The 24,546-nt window shown below is 38.9% G+C and overlaps 1 protein-coding gene across 1 annotated transcript in view; it reads right to left on the reverse strand.

Moving 5' to 3' along the window:
- EGF (epidermal growth factor) overlaps window positions 1–24,546 on the reverse strand; it is a 58,021-nt gene that overhangs the window by 14,297 nt on the left and 19,178 nt on the right. Inside the window, exons 7-20 of the mRNA XM_069855505.1 lie at window positions 21,118–21,243; window positions 20,406–20,528; window positions 17,610–17,732; window positions 16,303–16,428; window positions 15,197–15,333; window positions 13,144–13,292; window positions 11,479–11,583; window positions 9,626–9,849; window positions 6,334–6,501; window positions 5,429–5,578; window positions 4,842–4,976; window positions 4,087–4,203; window positions 2,950–3,075; window positions 718–837 (exon numbers count right to left, since the gene is read on the reverse strand). Coding sequence (XP_069711606.1) covers window positions 718–837; window positions 2,950–3,075; window positions 4,087–4,203; window positions 4,842–4,976; window positions 5,429–5,578; window positions 6,334–6,501; window positions 9,626–9,849; window positions 11,479–11,583; window positions 13,144–13,292; window positions 15,197–15,333; window positions 16,303–16,428; window positions 17,610–17,732; window positions 20,406–20,528; window positions 21,118–21,243 — 1,929 coding nt within the window. The remainder of the gene's footprint in view (window positions 1–717; window positions 838–2,949; window positions 3,076–4,086; window positions 4,204–4,841; window positions 4,977–5,428; window positions 5,579–6,333; window positions 6,502–9,625; window positions 9,850–11,478; window positions 11,584–13,143; window positions 13,293–15,196; window positions 15,334–16,302; window positions 16,429–17,609; window positions 17,733–20,405; window positions 20,529–21,117; window positions 21,244–24,546) is intronic.

Raw genomic sequence — 24,546 nt, forward strand, 5'->3', positions numbered from 1 at the left:
TTCTTTAAAGATCCATAATTTCCTTCTGTTTTTCTGCAGGTATAGATCTGTGATAATCACACAATGTCCCCCATCATCAGACAGTCACTCCAGCTGGGGCAAAATTCACCCCAGTGAAGAGGGCTGACACAGGGAAAAATGATGAGCCACTCAGCTCCACATTTTCAGAGGATACTGCTGTTGCATTGAGACACTGAAATGAGAATCAGATGATCACTAGTTTGAACCTTCAGCGGGTCCCTTCATTACACTAGTAATTAGATTTTCCAAAAACTCACAGCCCTTTTGAAAAACTAGCAACTGAATCTGAAAGGAGTTGATTCTGAAGAACTAAATGCACCTTAAATTATGTGCAGTTCTTGTGGTAGCCTGCAGAGGGAGACATAGAGAGTGAAAAATGACACCGACTACAAAGCGATTACCTCCAAGGAGCACCTATTTCTGCTGTTGGTTGTAGAGGCCAACAGACAGATGTGTCATTACATTTAGACAGTAACAATTAACATTGAACCTTAAACTAGATCTTTCTAAACTAAACTTGTAGCTGGTTTCCTTAGCCCACCTCAAAACAGAGTCCTAAAGCAATACTGAATGGACACAGAACCTGCCCACTATGTCACTATACAGGGTTTTCTTAGTTTCCAAGTATAACTTATCCAAGAGCACAATTATTAGTCAAGGGTCACTTCATTTTGATCGCTCACTTCATTTACTCATTGCAACCAGTGACAGTTCCTAAAGTATCATTAGCACATGAGCAAGTGAAGTTTCCTTCTGTATTTGTGCACGTTATATTCTCTCTACAGGTATGAATCCCTGTTTTGTGCTCATCAATATCTGCCACCCAAACAGTCTGCAGTTAGAAGACTCATTGGTCAAAAAGGCAGCAGTTGCAGCACTGCAGTCTCCTAGCAGTAAGGAAAAATAATGAAGATCTTCCCTCTGCAAATATGCCTTTGTGGAAAAAGCAGCAGAAAAGCAACAAGCATGCTTTCTGTGCCAAGTAATTACAGCCTCCCCAGCCTCTCGGAGCATGCTACACTGCTGCAGAAGCTCTCCGCAGGGAATTGGAACGAAAGGCTATCCTATGAAATGCAATGAGTATGGTAGAGTTGAAGACAAGATTTAGTTTTACTAGGTATATTGTCCTAGCATTGCTAGTCATAGAATCATTAGAATCACCAGGTCGGAAAAGACCCATTGGGTCATCGAGTCCAACCATTCCTATCAAATACTAAACCACAGCTTGCACCCTGGAGGAATACTAGAGCACTGTCAGTCAGCATTCCTGCATTAAGACAGCAGAACGGTTTGGGAGCAGGGAATTGCCCACCCCTGTATCACCTGCCTGCTTTAACCTATGCAAAAAGTTTAGATAGAAAGAAAGGGTTAAGAAACTTACAGGTCTATCCACTTTATGTAAACACTTAAATAAAGAGAGCCTCTGAATAATTATGAAGAGGCTCCCTCATTACAAAAAGAGGTTCTAGATTCAGAGCCTGCATTAGGCTTGCCTATAGCTCTCATCCACATCCTGCTACACATCTTCTCCCAGCCTCCACCCCTTCTCTAGCATAGCCCACAGAGGCAGATCCTGGTAGGCTGGCACTCAGCCTCCTGGGCTGGCACCTGCATGGTGCTATGTGGCAAAGCAACCCCCACCAAAGGTGGAAACATTGAAAGGGTACATGAATATAACAGAGTTTGGGAGCCTCTGATTCTTTGTGTGAACTGTCAGCAGCAAGTCATCAAACACAAAATTAGTTTCCATTCTGTTTACATCAAAACAAGATCACACTATTTATAAAATGCAGTGAAAACATATCTTACCATCTTCTGGACTTAAAGAGTTCATGAAGATAACAGTTTTCAATAATATTGGTAGGTATCACAATCATTCTAGCTGAGCAACTATATCACAATGAGGTCCCAGAGCTGCCTGGCAACATGCCTTGTAAGTGGTGCTGGGACAGCAAGAGGAGCCTGTCACTTCTGTCTGCACTTCCAAACTTCCTCAAAGACATGAGTTCTGGCTCTCTGACCACTGTAGGTAGGATGTCTTCTCAAACCTCCTGTGTCTGATACTTTCCTCACCCTGCCCATAATAAAGATATTGTTATTTTTTTCAATAACCCATATCTGTGTAGAAGAACCAAAGTCCAGTAAAAGCTATGTGAGAATTGGGCCAAATTTAAGGGGATTTGTATCATGCTATAAAGGAAAAAGAAAAAAGAAGAGGACAAAAGAGAAGGTAGGGCTTTCATGAAGCTCGGAACAAACTGTGCACTAGTCAAAGACTGGGGGAAAGTTTCCTGTTCCTTCATATTTACTGCTAAAATGGGTTAAAAAATTAAGAAATGTAAAGAATGAACTAAAGACCTGCCATCAGAACTGGATGGGAAAATCAGTGGCACTGATTATTAACAAGACTGCAAATGTACTCCAGTTGTCAGAGTCAACACCTTGAACCTCATGCCTATTAAACCGACCTTGAATTATTTGATGAGTATTATGACACACTCAATATCTGCTTTCGTTTATATTCATGGCAACGATTTCCAATAAAGCTCTACAGCTTCACCCCCATGTCCCTCCTCCCCTTCAGTCTTCCTCTCTCTCTCTTACAGTAGCTACTAAAAAAAAGTGTAAACACTGGGAGGAGGTATTCTCTGACAATTACAGGCTTTGCATATTGATCAGTTGCTGAGGTTGCCACACTTAAAACAGGAAGGAAAGAATCAAAAAGGAAGAAATGATAAATGCAACCTATCTGGGAAAGCCACTGTTAGGATCCATGTCCCTACCGGAATTTTCAAAAAGAACCAGAACAGCTCATTTGACAGCTTCAAATCTTGATGCAAGTCTAGCCCAAATCATAAAATGTCTCTCTTGCTCATTTATCCTGCTGCAGCCCCCCAGACACAGCACAGCCCTCTCACGTGCCCATACCGTAGCAATGGACTCCATCTCCAGTGTAGCCCTCCAGACATTTACAGACATAGCCCCCTTCTGTATTGATGCAGCTCGACACATTTCGTTTACAGTGGTCCATATTTCCAGCACACTCATCAACATCTGTGAGATAAAACAAAAAGGGACACATGGGTCATGAAACTATCAGGTAAATCGATAAAAAGAAATGTCTACTTCATGAATCTCTCTTGAACTATGCTGTCACTTGTTGTCTGTGCATCTGAAGAAAATGGGAAAAGAAGGCTTTGTGTTCTTTTCTTGAAATTTGATGAGGATATTCTAAAGAGCCCAAAACAGTCAAGCAGATACTTTCAACTGGAAACCTAGAAGTTCTACAAATATCATTTGCTTCCAAAAAAATCCTGTTTGGAGGGAATGATCATATTCAAAATTAGACTTATATTCTTAAACCCTACTTGTAGAGAAGCTTTGTTATGACAAAGAATGTATAAACTTAAAACTAATAAGGTACTGCAATGACAAAACCCATACTTTTTCATATTTCATTTTCTTTTTTCCTTTCCATAGCAACATAGATTCCTGTACAACTTCTTGCTTAGCCACCAAATTGTTCTGTTTCTAATGCCTTCCTGTCTTTGCCTTTATGAGAGAATAATGTGCTTTCATTTACATGTTATTCAAGCCCAAAAACTAAAAGACAGTTCTGAGCAATCCATTGTCTGATTGTTAGAGTCTCTTTCTAGTGCAAGAAAGAAACAAAAGCCACACTTTTATACATACATTACATCAAGGATACTAATTTTTAAGATATTCCTTAATACATACTTCCGAATTACACATCAACTATCAAGTCTATGGACTAAGATTTTATAATTCAGTATTTTTTACAAATTTTACAAATAAGTTTATTATACTTTTATTCCTATTATCCTTGTTAATATTAGTAGGATTAACAATCATGACTAAGGGGAAAATAAGGCATGTGATAATCAGCCATTTCATCTCACATGTTCATCATCCCTTTCAAAACAAGAAATACCATTGACCTTTCTGTGAGGGCTCAGTGCAGCACAGCTGCCAATGTAAGGTAGATTTTCTTCCTCTCCCTCATTCTACAGTTTTGCAGAAGGTTGTATTAACGTCTTTTATTACCATCGCATGATTTCCCCTTCCTGGTAAATCCTTTCAAACACTGGCATACAGCACCATCCTCCAGCAAAACACACTGTGCATTGATACCACATTCTAATGCAGTGCAGTCGTCTTGATCTATAGCATAAACAGAAACAAAAACCACGCTAAATGCCTTCAGAGAGATGGAAAGAGGTACTATATTTTAAAAAAAACAACAACCAAACAAAAAACTAACAAGAGAACCATGAACAGAGTCAGACTTCAAAGCATAGCTCTCCAGGGTTAACAATGACAAGTGAATACAATCATTAGGGCTGTTATCTTCATCTAGATGCAGTTGAAGTGTCATTTAGTATCAGGATTTCTGAATATTGTATGCAAAACCTATTGTACAATTTAATGACCTAGTGTCATTGAACATAAGTAGAATTCAATGGTTTTACTGCAATTTTGTTCAGAAGAATTTATATCTATAAAATTTAAGGGAGAGACTTTCAAAAGTTGTTCCAAATTAGATATGCTTATTTTTTAGATCTGGATAATATTATAAAGTACTGTTGACATAGCAAAGTATCATGGAAGCAAACAAACGATAAAGGAGTCCTACCTGACATAAATTGCATAGACCTTGTAAGAGGGTTAAGAGCATGAATGCCACCTTGAATCACAGAATCATGGAGTGCTCTTCCTTTAAGACCTATGATTTCTTTTTGTTCTATAAACCTGTTCAGAGTGTCACATTAAAGAGAAGGAAAATAAGTGTCAGACTCTACCTGATACCATGATTTCAGCCATCAACAAAACACTGATTTTCTGCTTTTGCCCACTGTCTGTATTCTTGAATATCCTGCTGCTTTCTGTGCTCTGAAGCAAGGTCTCTGGTGTTGCCACCTCCTTGTGCATACTTCCTGAAAAAGACAAGAAAAAAAAGACAAGTGGCACAGACTATTTATATCTCCTGAACTAACTTTCTGATTTTCTATCATGTCTAGTTTCCAACAATCATGATGGTTTCCTTTGAAAATACACATCAGCATCCTTCCAGACTAGCCTGTTTCTGGCCTCAAATTATTCTAAAACCATTCACTGGTAGGTTTTCTCAAATACAAAGGACAAGGAATGCAACTCATTGCTCACGATATTTGTCAGCACTACATACATCTTTCTTACTGTTAATATGCCAAGTGACAAATGGCATTGGTCAGACAACATGCTATTGTCACACAACAACACCTCAGTGCTTCCATTCTTCAGAGAAACCATCATTCACTACGCAGACCAAGGTGAATGTTTTCCAGTTCTATCTGCCAGGATCCTTAAGGCTTTGGATAGGGCCTTTTTTGGAGCTGGAGGATTTTACCTGCTGTTGTGTTGGAAGCATCCAGAGCATGACAGGTTTTTCCATCCTGAGTTTTCCCAAATCCCGGATAGCACATACAATAGGCAACTCCAAAATTGTTTTCACAGATCTGAGCACAGCCTCCATTCTCATAAAGGCAAGGATTTGCCCCTAATGAAGACAAATAGGCAACTTAACATCATGTTTCTTCAGTCAGCATCTCCTTTTTGGTGTGCAGAGTTGAAGTAGTTGGAAAAACAATAAGGACTGACAAAAACTAGATAATACTTTATATTTTTTTTTGTAAATTAAAAAAATATGCATATATTAAAGCATAGATGTTATGAATTAGCCTCTGGCAGGAAAGCAGATGTGCATACTCTATCTAATATGTCACTTTAAAAAAACCACCTTCCTTTATTATTTTTTGCTTTACTATTTAAAGCCCTGACATTCCCTGGAAGAATATTTCAAGGGCATAGGGAACCTGTGATTACCTTCTCTCTACCCCGGTCTATTGAATTACTTTTTTCTGCTTACAGAGAGATTGACCCCAACAGAAAATCAAATTACTTGATTCAAAACCAATAAATCTTACAAAACCTTTCTCCATGTCATTTGTTATTATTTGTGTCTCTGAGGGGTGCTAATAGATGAGGATAAATAGGAATTAGAAGACTATGGTAGCCTCGTCACAATTGATCAGCATCTATTCTTGGGCATGATCATAAATATACAAAATCTGTTAGCGTTCCTGGGACACATGCCCAAACGACTCTTTCAATAAATGCCAGTCTGGCTATGCAAGGTCTTTTAAAGACCCCATTTCTGAGACGACGATCGTCTCCCCAAGGATGGGTTTTTTATCAATATCAGTGAACAAGAGGAGGTTGGAAGGGAATGACTGCTTAATTGTTGCAGTATACCTGGTTTCGCCAAAGGATGAACTACAACCATTGATGAGGGTCTCAGCATGCTGCCTCGAAGACGTACCCTGCTTTGGCCGGTCTTCTTGTCCACCCTCATTAGCGACGGCCTAGTCCAGTCAGAAAACCAAAGGTGATCCTCAAACACTGCTACATCAAAAGGGTGGCCTACAAAGAAAACAGATTTCTCAATTCCACATCTGTAGAACACACACAAGAAATCATGTAAGCAAAAGCACTATCTACAAACATAGATGGCATATCCATAGCTACTTCTCCCGTTTGATCTTTCATGGGGAGGGATAAGTGTCCATGAATGGTGGACCATGGGCACATGTTATTTCTGCTCGTAGCAGAGGAGGCTATGACATTTGTCTGACTTAGTACAGTCTCTATGCTGTCGGTGACCTCCAACCAGATCAAGTCTGCAAGATGCTTCTCTCTCAGACATCATAATTTATTGAAAGTTGTGTTGGGATCGGTCTTTCAGAAGTGAAGTGCCTCCCTCCTCTGCCAGTAAGTGGCACAGCACAGACCTGCTGAGGTACACAGCTCCTTTTGCAGTTTTCATATAGCAGGGAGGAGAGGAGCATGTGGCTTGTGTCGCTTCGCATAAGTTTAGCAGTGTGGGACAGCCTGAGAGCTGCAGACTCCAAAGCCATTGTGTGATCTTTCCAAGTTCCAAAAGTACACACAAGTGCAATACAGCAGTTCACACATACATATAAACATGCACAGGCACTAGCCAGTTCATCACAGTGCAAAACTGAGAAGAGGATTTCATTTTCCTCACTTCAGCCCATTAGCAGCAGTAATCTATGACTAGTTAGTCACTGTCCATTAACCAGCTAACTAATAGTAACAGCTAACACAAGCCACAGTATCCAATAGATCACCCGGTTAGCTTCCTCTTTTTTTCACTGATTACAAGAGGAACCTAAACACCAGCTTAGATCAGGCACCTAACATTTACAAGGCTAATATTAGGTGAAAAGAAATTTCACCTCAAGTTCAAAGCACAACATTTTTTCCTTAGCAGTTCAATTTTATCTGCTCTAGAGAGACTCAGATCCCTAGTCCGACTTTCAGAGAGGAGCTCAGCAGTTCAGAATCCAAATCACACTTTATTACATATAAGGGCATACATACTTATAGATGTAAAAATCTTTGCAAAATTATTCTGAATCTTTTTGATACCTCTGTCAAAATAGAAAATTGTCATTAGTCCATATGGGAGTATGCATTCTTTCTACACATTTAGAAATCTCTTGCTTTCAAGATAGCCTTTGGGCAAGTTTTTTGCAATGAAGATGGGAACACATTCTGTTCTTCCATGAATGTCCACCTGGTTTCAGAGTGGATGCTGCTTTGTCCTGGTCCTTACTCACAGTCTGAATATGCACTTCCCTTTTTAGCACTGCAGTCTCAGCCCCTCTGAGGAGTATGTTTTGTAGGCACGTGATTTTATGATCTGCGTTTTTGGTTTTAAATGTGGGCCTCAACGAGGTGTTGTTAAATGTCACTAATGAAATTGGGATCCCAAAATGTTTTAGATTAAAAAAGAAAAAAGAAAAATAAAAAAATTCAAAGCAAATTAAACAAAACAACAGATAAATACAGATAAACCTTGATGAAGAAGTATGTGTCAGTATATTTTAAATACACATCACAATTAAACTGAAAAAGCACTGTTACATAAGCAAAATTATTTAAGTGTCCTTATTTTTTAAGTTGAAGATCATACTTTATTCTGTTCGCACATCACTCCCTCTACTGAACCATGCTTAACTGTACGACATGTTTCTTATTTTTATTTCCCATTAAATTTGAGCAACTAGCCCTACTTGTCGATACTGTCCTCATTCGAATATTTATTCACCATTTTAGGATCTATAGCTTGTACTGTCAACAAACAATGCCCCATTTTGACCAGTAATTCCTTAACTTCTTAACTTATAAATACATTAAGGATCAAAAGTGGAAGTGTAGCATCATCGATTAAGATAGCAGGATGAGAAATGTTAATAATCACATGTACTCCTTCCACAACAGTGCAAACCTAGCATGTCTCATAAACAAGAAGAATGGTTGTGTTGTTCACTACCTTGGATGGGTGCTTACAGGCTGTTTTACTTACAGCTGAAAACAGGATTAGCAGAAGAGCAGAAGCAATCTCATCTATTTTGCATGCAGCTGTACTGAATTAATTCTCAGTACAGGGTCACTAGAGGGAGCTGCTGCAATAAAAATTCATGTTACAGGGAAATGCCTAGGAGGAGATGCCACCTTCGCATCCTCCAGTGTACAGCTGTCCAGGAAAAGAGGCTGAATTCTGGTACCACTGACAGGATTATCAAAACATCAGCATACCAAGACTCTCTGGCTCTCTAAATTCACACTGCTATAGGTCTGCACTTAATCTTTTTCACTTCTTTCCATGCAGGAAAGGAGCACTTCTCTCCAGTGCTCCTAGGTCTCCTTCTCTGTTTTCTCTCTTTAAGATGCTGTCCCACTCCTTGTAGAGGAACAAAGTGAAACTTTCAACGGGCTGCTTCCTTTGCAGAGCAGTTGCAAGGTGGAGTATACAGAAAAATATGCACAGCAGGGGAAAAGGGAGGAATGATGACAAGTCACTATGCTCAGGGCTTTCAAAGGAACTGCAGAACACTGCTTCCACCAAGACTTCACTCTGCTCACCTTCAAATAAGTGCTCTGTTGCTCCAGAACAACATAGTTACACATCAAACAATAGAAACCTCAGCCACAACAACCACCAGTAATTATTATAGAAATCATTTTTCCCTTCAGTGTCTGTTGTGTATTTAGAATCATCACAGTGATTCTTAGAATCATCACTGTTCTGATGCAGGTTCTTTGCTCAAGGACCTTAGTGGCCAAGATTAATTCTCTTCCGGCTTGCGTCGATATAACTGACTGGTGTAATAAACACAGCAAAACCTGAATTACACTAGGCAGCCATGCATGGGAAAAGCAAACCATTATTAACTTTTTCCTTCTTTTCACTTTTCTGTGAGGGTAGAAGAGTTCTCTGTCCAATGCAAAGTGTTTGATTAGTAAAAGCAAAGTGAAACAGAAAGGTATTCTTTTGCTAAAATTTAAAAATAAAAGTCAGCTGGGTGACAGAACTAAATTATGCCTTTTACATCAACACAGAGTTGCATGGGATACATAGCACAGCCACTGGCCAGTAATTCACATGCACAGTAACATATGCAGCTACACATGCACATTGACAAGCAACAGTAGGTAATTATCAACACCAAAGCCTCACCTACATCATTCTGTGCAAGGATTCGACGACCAGAGCCATCCAGGTTTGCGCTCTCAACCACTGACTGCTTAGCATCACACCAGTACAACTTGTCAGCTAAGTAGTCGAGAGCTATTCCACTGGGCCACACCAGACCGGTGCTGACTATAACCTGGCGATCGATGCCTTCTAGTGAAGAGCTGTCAATCCGGGGACTGACCCCCATGTCAGTCCAGAATAATCTCCTTTAGAAGACAAAATGCATACAGGAAGTCAGTAAGTAAATGTTTGTCCTCCTCTCTGTGGAGTTCTTTCAAAGCAGAAAGATCAGATCAAAGCAATACAGACCTGAGGCACATGAGAAAAAGTGCACACTTCAAGCAAATATATTGGCTGCTGTTCTGTCAATACTTGCCATAAGACTGCAGGTGATTACACTGGGACTTATGCAGAATCTCCACTCTGTTGGCACAAAACCTTTCAAAAACAACTCCTCCCACAGATGTTAACTACCATCTCTTCCTATCTGCTTTTGTGTTTTCCATGTGACTCATAGTAGCAGTTTAGCGAACCCAGACAACAGAAGACAATGCATTAGCCAGACCTTTGTCTAGACAAGGGTGTAACAATGCACAAATGGAACCAAAATTACCCACCATCCGTGGAAAGCAAGCAAGACCCCACAGGTTATTTTGTTTTTTAAAAATAAACCAGTATCAGGCCCTGACTTTTTATCCTTTTAATAAAATCATGACTCTCAAGGTCTTGCTCCAGAGTCCCGAGAGTTATACACTGAGTGCTTACTATTTTTCAAAGAATAGGCAGTCCAAGACGGCCACTTAAAATCGAGATATTCAGATCCACAAATTAATTCTGAAGTTTGGACTCCAGTCTTTCTGGGCATCAGCTGCCTTTGTCAGGTTTACCAAGATAACCCACAGATTCACTTAGCTTTAGTTACATGAGCTGTTTTGCCTTAACCAATGCAAGGATCAACATTCTTGATAGTGTTGTGTCTCAGACCTCTCTCTAACATTGACTTTACAATTATGGTCATTGCTACAATGTCTGTTCCTCCTTTAATCATTAACCTTCTAATAAGGAAGGTTTTAGTGATGCTTCCTCCTCCCTTCCCTCTTGTAGCCCTTGCCTCTAACAATAATTTGAATATACAATCTCCCGGAACTTACCCGTTCTGAAAAGTTTTTCCTGCAAAAATATCACTATCATGTTCAACCTCTACTGAAAGATTCTTCCAGGTCTCTTTTGTACCAAGTGAAGCTAGGAAAACACCTCCTCCTTGCAATCTGGATTCATTCATCAGGCATATTGATTGAAATCCATGGAGCCTTGCCATTGATTAAAATAGCCAGAATTTCATTAATAGTTTAAACATTCAAAAGTCCTTTGATCCTCTCAGAAACAGATAAAAAGGTATAACATGCATTTAAAACAATGCATCTCCACAACAGTAGATTTGGTTTAGTTTCCTCAGAAACTGAAACGTGGCCAAAAAAATCCTTTGCAAGAACCCTTGGTTAAAGGTGACTTATCTTCTTCACACTAATGGATACGCCAAAGTCTAGTGTTAACAACTGTCAGGGTGACTTCAGCTGCTTGTGCTTCTCTTTAGCTTAAACTGCATACAATATCTTTAATTCTTCTGGTATTCTTTAAATCTATGAGGAATTAGCATGTCCCAATTCATAAAAGAAACCCAGCAATGAAACATTGCAATTCACACAGCTCTTCAAGGCAACTACCCTAACATGAGCCTAATGCACTTTTTGACTGCCAAGAAGGCAAGGCTGGCATATTCCTTTCTAAAAACCTCTCCAAGTATTACCCAATCAACTGGGTTTATCACGCCTTACTTAGCAAATGGGTGAACAGCAATCCCTCGGGGCTGGGAGACATCCTCCCAGATGATCATTTTTCTTTGCATTCCATTCAGGTTGCTCCTTTCGATGCATGCCTTCCTGCAACACACATGACAGTGTTAGGTTCTCCCTGTTATCTTTTTAATTACATTCCCAGGCAGAGCATATTAACTTTTTGCATTGCTTTAGTTTAGCACAAAATTGTGATAAATAACTTTACAACGACATGAAATAATCATGCCGACGTGGGATGTCTAGTTGTTTTATCAACGTAATTTATGTTACAGTCTCATTATCTGGTCCAGGGCACAATTATATAATACTTGCTGCTCTGCAGGAGACAAGAATTTCTCCTTTTTTTTTTGGTCAAATAATGAGCTGGAAATATTATCACTGCTAGGTGAATGTTAGTTTTAAAGGGAGTCAGGAGGAAAAAAAGCTCATAACTGAATGGCATTATGTAATGTATGACAAATTATGTTTAAATAGTAATTTTATATAGGATTTTTCATCCAGAAATCACCAAGAAACTTACATGTTACATCTATTTCACAGGAAAGAATGAAGCTAAGGTCCTTATGATCATTCTTAAAATCTATGCCAGAGACAAATATAGAAACCACATTGCTAGTCTCCTAATCTGAATTTTTTTTCAGAAATTGTACTTATTGCTACAAACTTTACATTGCCAAATATATACCAGCCTCTACCTGCAGCCTTCCATGCCCACTCGAACCTGTATAGAAAGGCCACACAAAGATGTGAGAAGGAAATGACAGGTACCAATTCACAGCTTCACGCTTGACTCTTGTGTTATGGAGACAAGAACCACAGTTTCCTATTTCACAATAAACACTGGCATATTTATACAGGAGCACAATCATGTAGACAAGATTGTACTTAATAGCAAGGAAGTGAACTAAAAGCGTATTTAAAAGGCAGAAAGAGGGTGATCTTGACATTCAAAACCACTTTTTATTGACTAATGAAATATGGGTCATAAGGAAACATCATGACTATTCTTCAAGAAGACTTCATGTGTGTTCTGCTCTGACACTGCCTTTTCAACAAAGGTTGATTGTATTTCTCTCTGCATGTAAGGGTAGGTAACGTTTGAAATGTGAAGTCATGTTGTGTGCCAGTGGGTATTCCTCTTTTATCAGAGATAATAGACAAAGGCTCTGCATTATCTTAAAGGGGCATGATTCTAGCTGTCAACAATGCTGACTGCTGTCCAAGATGTACTTAGTGCAGTAACACTCAATATATATAATGATATAAATGTATATGCATGTGTACACATGTATTGTATGTATAGAAATAAGTGTATGTATGTGTGCATGTATATATTCACACATGCATGTGCACATACATAAATGTATACATGTAGTACATGCTTTAGATTCCTTGTAGCTGTGTCCAAATCCTTGCTTCTTGGAAAGACAATGATAAAAACACAATAACAGACTTAGAGTGAACCTCCAGCATTTTAGTTTTAAAGAACCTTTCAACTGCATATACTCAAGATTACAGCTACTCAACCAGAATGTGAAGTGTTACTGAATTTAGAGTGATATCTCAGCTATTTCTGTATCACCAGTCATTTATTTCAAGTATTTTATGGCATGCTTCAATGTAAATGCACTAAGAAACATGTACCCTCTGTCTGTCCAATACAATTTACGGTTAATCCAGTCCACAGCAAGGCCTTCGGGTATATCTATAGCTTCATGAATAACTTTTTCACGATTCGAGCCATCTAGATTAGCTCGTTCTATCCACTTCAAGGCAGTGTGGGCAAAGTAAATCTGTGAACAAATAACAGATGAAGTGTTATTAGTTCCTATCTAACTTTCTGTTTCACTTTTCTAATAGTTCCACTTCTGAAATAACTTTCATCTTGAAAGTTCCCTGAACTGCTAATTCACAAGAAGCTGCATAGGCAAGCTGTGATCCCTGATCAAATAAAAAGGCACTTATCCTTCAACCAGGATGACTTCAACAGGCGGCTTGTTCTTAGCTGTAAATCCTGGTTGCCCTATATACAGCTCTCTGAATCCCATGGTTTAGTTTCGGTGAGCAGCTACCTCACATGAAGCACAGCTGAGGAAGTAAAAGTAGGAGCAGGTAAAAAGCAGCACGTTATCATTTCACTGGCTGCTCATTTTAAAAAGAGAGGAGTGAGTAGAAGAGAGTAGTGCTGTGTGTCAAGTAGCTGGGAAGGGGGAAGGAGTTACATAATTTTCTTCTATTTCTTTCAGCTTATTCTTATCTCCTTTTTTTTTTTTTAACCAGGTCTCTATTCTCTAAGGCTCTTATATTTTGAAGAAGAGGCTTCTCAGTTTTCATTTGAAAAAAAATTCTCTGCAGTGGGGAAATTAGGATTGTGCTTTTCAAGGATGAGGAAATAAATTTGTCTTGTATTTGATATCAGAGGGAGCAGAGTCCTTTAGTATTACTATATGCAAAGACATGTTGAGGCTTTCTTTGCAAATGGGAGCGACAAACCAAATAACTTCCTTTTGATGCTAAACATAGGCCAAACAAAGCTGGAAGGCGGCCCTCTAGCGTTAAACCAGCTAATTCAGTTGCTATGGGTGCACAGATCAATGCTGAGCTAATTTAACTTGCGCCCCAGTTCTGTGCCAAGACCAGACTGCTGCAGCCTGGCTGTCCCACCTCACATCACCCACCTCCACACTGCCAACCCCACCATTGTGCAGAGGTCCCTACAGAAATGCGTGCCCAGTATCACCAGTTCAGTGGATTTACATTTGACACAGCACAGGACAACTGCTGGTTCCCCAGCAGGGCCGTGTTTCAGGAGCGAGTGGCAACGTTCCAGCAGCACCTGAAATGATCCTTCTGCAACTCAGATCTGGTAACATTTACATTTGTTTAGCTGTGTCCATCCTGGCCTTGAGATGCTTCCAGCAACTTAACTGAGCTCCTCATCAGCTTTCATTGTACTATCCATTATCATTTTGTAGCACTTTTACGGTGTAAATTAATCTCACCGTGGGAAAAAACAACTATCTGCCACAGAAGGTTTAGCAAATCAGGGGTGAACTCCTTCACAACTCCGCAGGTAAGGAGTAGGGCACTGGGATGTGACCACATGGACAAACAGCTCTTTATGTAGAGAAAGATCGTGTTTCCAACAGCAGTATCTTGTGACATAAGGAACACATTTCATAAAAGCAATAAACCCAATGAGCATTCAGCAGTATTGTTCAATACCTATCAGGACATGGGAAATTATTGTTAAGATTATTCCTACATTTAGTGGGGATTGTGGGATGTAGCTGCACAGAAATAAAGATACTGTTGCTTTTACAGCTACCCAGTGAAAAAAAACCCACCAAAATGCAACACAATGTATTTCCAGTACTGAAATCTAAAGAGAGAAAACTGTCAAATATACAGAAGTTCATTGAGACTGAAATCATGCCTGAAGTGAATTTCGAAATCTGAATTCTGTGTGAATTAGCCATGTCAATGTACAAAGCACATTTGATCAGGAAGTAAAGGATGACATTCTTCAACGTGTGTTTGTCATCCTCTATCAGTTATGCTTTTAGACAGGCAACGGAACAACAAGCAGCATAAGGTGTAATCTGGATCACTGACAGCAGAAAGGTTAAAGCACATGAAAGCCCAATCCATTTGTCCTTGCAACACTTCAAAATCCTCTCATTTTTTAATGCCTTACCTTATTTTCCACCGGGTCAGAGTCCAGCGCTAAGACTACTCCCATCTGCCAGTCAAGTAAACTTGCGTAATCTGTTCCATCAAAACTGATCTGGCGGATATCTTGGCCATTTGCAAACAACAAAAATGGCTTAGGACCTGTTGATGAAAATTCACACTAGATAGTTCCACTAGGTTCAAATTGATCTCTAGCCTGCATCACTGCCTCCCTAAGATAAATAAATGGCAGAAGACCAAATGAGGAACAGAAAAACCAAAGAAATTAAGGTCCTTGCCTTACATTCCACTTGCCTCAGTAATCAAACATAAATGTGAATACAGCTTTTCAGCGTCAGGGTTTGCCCAAGATCAGTCTCAAATTTTGTGATAAAGTCAGCCACTAGCCCTGCTACACTACACACTGAGTGACTTAGCCTCAAGATGATCTTCCCTCTGCATTTCACAGCATCACCATAAATGACAGAACACTTGACTGTTGGACATCAGAAGCCTTTCACAGTAAAAGCAAGAAAAATACTGTCCTCCAAAAAATAAAGCTTTTGCCTTATTTTTCAAACAAATCACAGACGTCTCTTTCCTCCTCTCTCTGCAATTGCTTATGCTTTGCTGATCACCAGGTTCTGTCCTTTTCTCAAAAGAAGCAGAAGGGTCTGGAATCCAAACATCCCATCAAATTCTTGGGCTTCCTGGAGCAAGTAGGGGAGAAATATCCTTGTAGGGAAGGTCCTTCAACAGACTGTTCCCTGCCCTGTTCTCCATGTGTACACATCTCACCCCCAGTTCTGGAAATTCCACCCATGTTTATATGAAGGCACAAAAATCTGAAAATTACAGACAGATCTTTGCAGTATAGGTGCCCAGAGTGAAATGCGGAAGTAGGGTATAGAATTAATTTACTGTGACGGAGACTGAACCTTATACTGGTGCTTTTTCCAGCATATTTTAAAATAAGTAATTTTTTTTCAAAACAAATAACAATTCCCAAGTTTCACAAAATAATCTAAAGCCAGTGTGAAAACGGATTCCAGTTATGCAATCCACTTGTAAAGACTCTAAAATGTATTTGCTTTTATTGGCAGAAATACGGAGGCATACCAAGGTACCTACCTATAGCAGTGCAGTGCTTTCCATCTCGCTGAAGCTTATATCCAGGGAAACAAGCACACTCCCAAGAGGATGGGCTTAAAGAAGAACATATCTGACTACAGCCACCATTATCTGGAGATGTACAACCTTAAACAGAGCATTTGAAAAATTTAAATTTGCCATTCTAACAAAAAAAAAAACCCAACAAAATCATAAATATAAGCAAAAGAACAATTCATGCTGCTCAGTATTTCTACAGTTCGAAGCATCTTGGTGACTGATAGATTCATCGAAAGTCCTCCTGCTGAAAGAAGTATAGTGAAGTGAAAGCAAATTAGTAGTAACTTTTTGAAAGTTTTTCCTGAAGATTCACAAGAAAAGATAGGGGGTTGTGGAGCTGGATATATGAAGTGGTTTGCCATGTGTTCATATTTTCAGAGAACTCTTTCTCTGATGCAAATCTCATTCTATCTACAACTGAGTAGAAAATTATATCAGACTTTGCACACCATGCGAAGAAACAGTAAATTAATGCCATTCATTCCTCAGAAGTTAATTAGGCTAGGATGGTGAATTGACTAAATACATGCCTTTCTAATACAACATACCAGGATTTCATACAAAAAGGAACCATACTTTCTTTTGGGAGCTGTACAATGGTTATATCCACAATGTCAACCTGTACTTACTCTGTGGAGTGTCCCTAGCAAACCAGCAACACTGACAGAATCTGTGTATACAGTACAGTCTACAGTATGTAAGGGATGTTAAAGTGGATGGGGATTTTTCAAGGTGTAAGTCTGGCATTAACAGGACTATCTTGACCCCTAAGAGTAAAAAGATACAGTTGAAAAGCTACAGTTCCCCAAATTGAGAAAACTTGCTGGAATGGGGGTGTAACAGCTTCAAATATTCTGACTGCAAAATAATCCATTTGTGGGTATTAGATTAAGTCTCTGTAAGTTAGAGTTACTCTGAATCTGGGTTGCACAATGTCAATGACATCATCTCCAGGTTTCTCCTAAAATGTAAACTTTGGATGTCTCCTACATCTGCAACAAACATCTAGGAGGTGTCTTGACCTGTGCTGACAACACAAAGATTTCACCTGCAAACATTGGACCTCGCTGCTAAGAAACATCTGTTGAAAAATGATGAATGTTACTCTTTTCAGTACTCCAAGAGCTTGACATTCCATTGCCTCCTATCTTACACAATCATTTACAGCTGTCCAAAAGGAGCGTGAAATGCCATCATTCACTTCTGGCTCTCAGTGCCAGGAACAAACAGATTCTGGCAGTCACTGCAGCTAGAAAAGTATTACTTACCCGTGCATGTTTTGCCGTCTGTTTTGAGTACAGATCCTTCAGGACAAAAGCAAACAGGCCCTTTAGATGTTTGAAGGCAACCATGGCTGCATTCAGTATCATTACTTGTACAGGATATCAGCTCTACAGTAATTCAAAGAGGAAAAAAGAAATTAAATTATGATAAAAACTTCTACTAATCCACCCAAAGGAGATGTTAATGCTAGGAAGGGAGGTGGGGAGGAAGGAAGGAGGGAAGGAGGGAAGGAGGGAAGGAAGGAAGGAAGGAAGGAAGGAAGGAAGGAAGGAAGGAAGGAAGGAAGGAAGGAAGGAAGGAAGGAAGGAAGGAAGGAAGGAAGGAAGGAAGGAAGGAAGGAAGGAAGGAAGGAAGGAAGGAAGGAAGGAAGGAAGGAAGGAAGGAAGGAAGGAAGGAAGGAAGGAAGGAAGGAAGGAAGGAAGGAAGGAAGGAAGGAAGGAAGGAAGGAAAGGGGGGTGCTGAGATGTGGTTTGGTTAGGGTTTTTTTCCAATTTTTTTTTTCCCACCTTCTCCTTATAGCAAAGGAGAAAGCCAACATTGCAGGATCCTGTAGTCATTATATTGATCAGCTTTAAATTTTCCAAAATTGTATGAAGAAGTTCTATCAAAATAGAAATAATTTAGAAGGTTTTTTTTTACATTTCATGAAAACTATATCAGGTTTTGAAACAACAAGGAAGTTATACTGAAAGAATAAGTTTAAAACACAAAAAGAGTGAGGAAAAACTATTTTCCTACTACTACAAGGGTAACAGAGCTATAATCAACGAAAACAGGAGATCAGTCTTCCAGAAACACAGTTGTGTTCCTCAGCAGTAATTTTTGAAACTGTACAGACAAAACTATCTGAGGAATTAGCAAGAAGTTTCCTTCACTTTTCCATTATAATTGTTGGAGTACCAACATTTTTTTGAGTATTTGAGTATTTCTTTAACGCAGTTTCACAGGATGTCATCTTTCCACCCTATGTATTGCTGTGTTGCATCTCTTTTTGTCAATTCTAGTGCCACATGCCAACACACTCTGGAAGACTGGAACTAATGCAGGTTTCCTACAGATACCTATTTGAATTGACTGCATGTACTGGCTTCAATGGTACATAGCTGCTACAAATATTGTTCCTTCAGGGCAACCGCACTCTGGAGTAGATTGTTCTAACTCCTTAAGCACAGTAAAAAGGGTCAAGAAATTGATATTGTTTCTTTATGACTAGAGCTTATGGCTTTAGATTAAGAGCTTTGCGCAGAGCTCAGAGGACAAAGCATCAAAATGTCTTCTCAGCATGTGGACTTCTCACCTATTATCTCTCTCTTTCAAGTTGCATAGATGGTGACATATCTGCCTTGTGTTGCAGTAGTTAAGGAGTTACACTGTCCATGCTGCATCCCTAGCCTAATGTTAGGAAAACATTATTTTCCATCTAATTTGTGTCACTCAAATTATAGGTACATAGCTCAAGATAGTCATCCAAAGTAGTACTCAGTTGCACAGTGTCTGATTGTTGTTTTGTGCACAAAAGGATAGCCCACGTCCAAATAGCCTCTGGCTGCAGGACTCCCATCACATCTGGCTGCCTTGTGCAGCTGTCACACCTGGACCCCAGGTCTGGGCCACTGAATACTGCTCCTGGCTCCCTCTTTATAGAGACGGAGAAGTGACTCTGAGAGGTCTAAAATAGATAGACTGACTGCTAGAGTCTGTTAGACTTTGTTACCCTCAAGCAGCAATATTTAATATACCCTAGGTTCTGATCCTGCCATGATCCAGTCTGGACTCATTGATGTGCACTGGCATTTCTACTTGAACCAATGTTTTATTTCCATAGAAATGAGGTAAAAGGACCCTTTGCTTATGCTTAAGTTTCATCTAATTATGAAATAGAAAAGTGACTGGGAATATCCCAAGGCTTCAAAACATGTATGCATTTCACTTTAATGTTTTAGACTTACTTTAGAAAAGCTTAATACAGTTGTAGGCTAGAGATACACAATGCTACACAGAGGAAGAACAAAACTCTACACCTCTTACTCCTACTATGACTAAAATATGGTCCTTGGAAATTATTGACTGACAGATCTTTGGTTTTTTCCCCTCCATTTCTCTGCATTTAGTTTACTCACACTTATCCAGTTTAAGGTAGCTTCCTGGTTTATGTAGCTATTTTGTGTGGATAAGTTCTCTCAGGTATACTTCCTACACTCAATTTAAATGATAAAAGAGAGCACACCCACACCCATGAGTGCAGCAATCTCCCAGAAGAAAAAACTTTATGAGCACTTTGTCTATCTTATCCATTGCAAAACATGCACATGCATTTAACTTTATTGATTTCATACACATTAGCAATGCTATCAATCCTAATCTGAAGAGAAAAAAGATCGTGCTGTAAACTGCTCATTCAGAGACTGTGCAAATTGTTATGCGGGCTAGACAAAGTGAGCCAAATTCAGAGACTGTGTTTAAAAAGATATAACTGCTTATCTATCTGGAATGTGCCACAGAGCCTAATCTGAGCAAAGAGGTCTCTCTAGAGAACTGATTCTTTTATTTTTATTTTTTTTTAGCCACTAAAGAGGCTCACATTTGATTTCCCATGTGTAACTTACACTTCCTTAAAGATGACACATGAAATTGGTTCACTGAGTTTAAGCTGATCCTACTTATATAATAAGGGATTGGAAGCAAACAATTCAACACGCAAAACTTTCAGTGGTTCCAGTGTTAAATGAGGACTCTCTCCAACATCACACTGGAGCCATTTATGTATCACTCCTACTTACCATGACATGTTTTCCTATCAGGTAGCAGAACAAAACCTCTCGGGCAAGTGCAGTAGTAGGAACCGGGGATATTCACACAGCCCAAAGTACAGCCATGATTCCAGAAGCTGCATTCATTGATATCTGCCAAAAGAAGCACTTGCTCTGTCAGAATAACATCACCAGCCATTGTGCAGTAATTACATTAACGAAACAAACTGACATTATCATTGATTTTACAAAAATTTGTTAGTCCTAAGAAATTATATAAAAGCAAGTTTGCAGACCTTAATCAAATCAGCTTTCAAAACCTTCTAACAAATCCTACACAGACTGCACGTGTTCAGCGTAAGTGCCCGAAGCCTTTCAAAAGTACTTCGCATACACATTCCAGTGCCAGTTAACTCCCGTGGACACTCAAAAAATTTGCATTATACACATTCTTTAGACAAAAAATCATCGAAAAAAATTGACTCCAATATGACTTTAGTAAAATTCTGAAGACACATAAGAGGTTCAGAAGTTCAAATTCAGAAAGCAATGCTGGTGAATTTCCTGAGATTTTATGGCTGCTACTCAGGCAAATCCTACAAGTTAGGGATTTTTATGCCTTGATGTCTTTTCTGATCTGAACTTGTAGTGAAAAATATGCTTCCAAGAGTGTATTATTGTTATTATTAAGAAGATTTTTTTCATCTGATGCAATAAAGCTGATGGGAGATTCACATATTACCTTCACAAAACCATTTATTATGACTTAAAATAAAGCCACCAGAACATTTACAGCGATGAGTCCTTGAGTCTGGCCTGCAGATTCTTCTCCTGGACTTTTCTTTGTTCAAATCATAAGTTCCTGTTTCTGGAAAAACAAATACAGTATAAATGTCATGCAGTTTTTATCATACCAGACTTCAAGGAGGAACTAATTTCAGCAAAGATGCTCAGTGATGTGTCATCTTCTCAACAGCTACTTGCTGAACTTCTTATTAACAGAAAATAATTTCTATTATTGTCCATTGGTATAATCAGGCCAAAAAGTCACTTAAATTTGAAAGTACTTGGAGGACTAAGGGTACATCTGTGTGAATTATCATTTCTACGTCCATGTCAGCACAAGCAGGTCTGGAGAGAGACAGAAGTAGGGAATGGGTTGGTCTTGCTGCATACCTACAGTGACTATGGAAAGGAAAATCCTGCATAGTGTGCTTCATATAAAGCCAGTCCTGCACACTATTCTATGTTACTAGCCACTGTAAAATACTCAGAAAGAAGAAAAAGAGAGAGGACTTGTATGAAAAGAGAGAGAAAAGACAGACAGCCCATATGAAGATTGGAAATTACCAGCACAAAGCATTGCTCAAGTCTCACATTGCTTAACAAAAAAACCATACCTGCACAGATCACAATGATCATACATTTCATTTGGGCAGAAAATATTAGCACAGGTTAGAGAATCTTTGCATGCTGTAGTGGATCTTGGTTTCTGACTATGAGAAACATAGGCGTTATAAATCTTGAACTCAGATTTAGAACTCAGAATGCTTGTGATACCCAACAAGATAAGTTTCAAGTTTCTTCAAAGGAAGCAGAAAAGAGTACCCAACAGATCCCTAGAAACCTTCTTATTTTTCCCACTATGCAAACAGATATTCAAGTATCTTTTCCAGGAGACTGATTTGCAGAGCCTGGTGTCTGTGCTCAGCTATCTTTTAGAGCTGATGCTTTCACAGATATGCAATACTCATGGTCTTATTTTTGTCTCCCAAACTATTATTTTGTTTTAATCTTCCTAATCTTCTTCTGGGGTTGTTTGTCCCTTTTCCAAGCTAAGAATAGCTGTACTGTTGCTACTGAATGTGGGTATGCAGCCACCCACACACAACACTGGCTTTGACCTGTCCTGTCTGTGTAACATTAAAGAAATCATTGGCTCATACAGGGAGAGAAGTCTGTCTGTGAGTAATTTTATTATGCTATTTCCAATTAATCCTTTAAATTGCAAAAAATGGAAAGTGACATAACATTTGAGTTTGAAATTTAGTCTTCCGCTAGCTACAACAGAGAAAATGCTGGCCATCTGGTGGAATGACAGATCACACCTATAAAAGACTGAAATAATTTCTCAGACACTTCAGCTTGGCTCAAATCATCAATATTGCACTTATTTGCATCAAGCTGATTAATTCTCTTCTAACAAATGCTATATCACTAAATTAAAAAATCTGAATGGATGCATAGATGGATATTATCTATGTTATTAAGCATATTAGCTTTTGAGAGGCTTGAGTTTTGCATAGTTTTAACTGAGTGTCTCTTTTTGTAGAAATAGTTTTTAATTAGATCATTAATCCTTGTCCCTGCTGCTACTGAATCAGGAACATATGATAGTGGAGTGTCTAATCTTCAAATACAGAATTCATTGGAGTGACAAAAGTGCAAGTGCGTGCAATCTCAAATCAATACAAACCAGAAAGAAGACCACATTCAACACTGCATCTTATGCTTATCACTCATGCAGGTTTTTTGCCCTTGGCTTGTACTGTTATTGGTCTAATAAAACCTGAAACACTCAGGAACTACTGGAGAAATAACAAAAGCAATAATTTTACCATCTGGGCAATCTCAAGTAGGTATTCTTTTTTAACTGAATAATTATTAGAATTAAATATTGCCAAATCAATATGTAAAACAATCATCACATTTCAAAACTCAAAGTGAGTGGTGACTAAGTTATGAATCAAAAAATTTTTACGGTAATCTTCTCTGGAAGGCAGTCACCATGAACCATAATTTCTAGTTGCTGGGGAGAGGATTTCCTGCTCCCGTTGCCTCTTTTATAGAGAAATGAGTGTTCTCTGATAATAGCCAGCTGCTAGTATCTTACACTGGATGTAAACACAACATATTAATAATTCTTCCAAAAAATATCCTGAGTGTACTGAATATCATCAATCTGTCAGAGAAAACACTTCTAAAAGATTCCAGAGGCAGTTTTTGAGATTTTGAGGTAATTAAGATAATTTATGAGCCATTAATAAAAGTGTGAAGAACATTCCAGTAGGCATTAATAAATACACATAATGTCATCAAATCTAGGGCTAGCTGTCAGAAAGAGTTGAGGTAAATTAGAGACTATCTTCCAGATACTGCTGTACTAAAGTTATTGTGTGGGGTTACAGCAGCCACATAGCTGATTTAATGCTCTTCTCTGTACCATTGGCCATGACTAATCCAGGGAAGTCTCTTGAAAGAGAAAAGGAAGAGGGAATATGAGGAGTTTTAGTAGTAAAGTAAATAAACCGAATCCCAGTAAAAAGATCAAATCATGTTAGTTGTGCACTACTTCTCAGTTCCCTTTTTAGCTGAAGGAACTCACTTGCTATCTGCTTTAAAGACGGTCTGATAATTCACAACTGACTCTACATTCTGACATAAACTTTCTTAGCTTGCACAGAGCATCCAGTTAGTCTAGGTATGCTCTTATCTTCTCTGTCGTAAGATCTTCTCTGTCGTAAGATCAGCTATAAATCTTATTTGTACTCCAGTCTCATTAGTCCTCCTTTCATACAATTGCTTGCTCTGGATAACCCAAGCAACGTACATGCAAAGTCCAAAAGGTCCATCTGGATTCAGCCTGTTAAGCTACTTTCTACCCCATCACTTCCTAAATATTTTTAGGAAAAATTATTTAGAATTAAAAAAAGGCAATTTACCATCATACAAAAATTTACTAAACATGTTGGAAATACAGGAGTATATACTGCAAGATGTTTAAAAACACTGCTAGTTTACCTGTCAGCAAAGGTGGGGAAGCCCTCTTTCAGCAGAAACACTGTGAAGCAGCATGTTTTGGTGGAAGAAGTAGAGTTAATTTTCTGAGAGGATAATATAGGCTAAGTGTCCATAGTCAATGAAATTATGCTACACACTCTTGTGGAGAGGACATGTGTAACATAACCAATAGCACCTGAGTTTCAGGAGACCACTATCATGAAGTATCATTTGCTAGCATGATTGTTATCCTTGAAGAAAGCACAGAACAGGTATTTTCTTTGAATGGAGGCTCTGTGTTTACAAGTATAAGCTTGATTTCTAGGAATATTTTCTCTTCTGCATCTCAACAGCTCTTTGCACTGCCATCAAAGAATTTGAAGGGAAAAGT

Source organism: Phaenicophaeus curvirostris, chromosome 4, assembly GCF_032191515.1.
Source record: "Phaenicophaeus curvirostris isolate KB17595 chromosome 4, BPBGC_Pcur_1.0, whole genome shotgun sequence".
Taxonomy (NCBI): domain Eukaryota; kingdom Metazoa; phylum Chordata; class Aves; order Cuculiformes; family Cuculidae; genus Phaenicophaeus; species Phaenicophaeus curvirostris.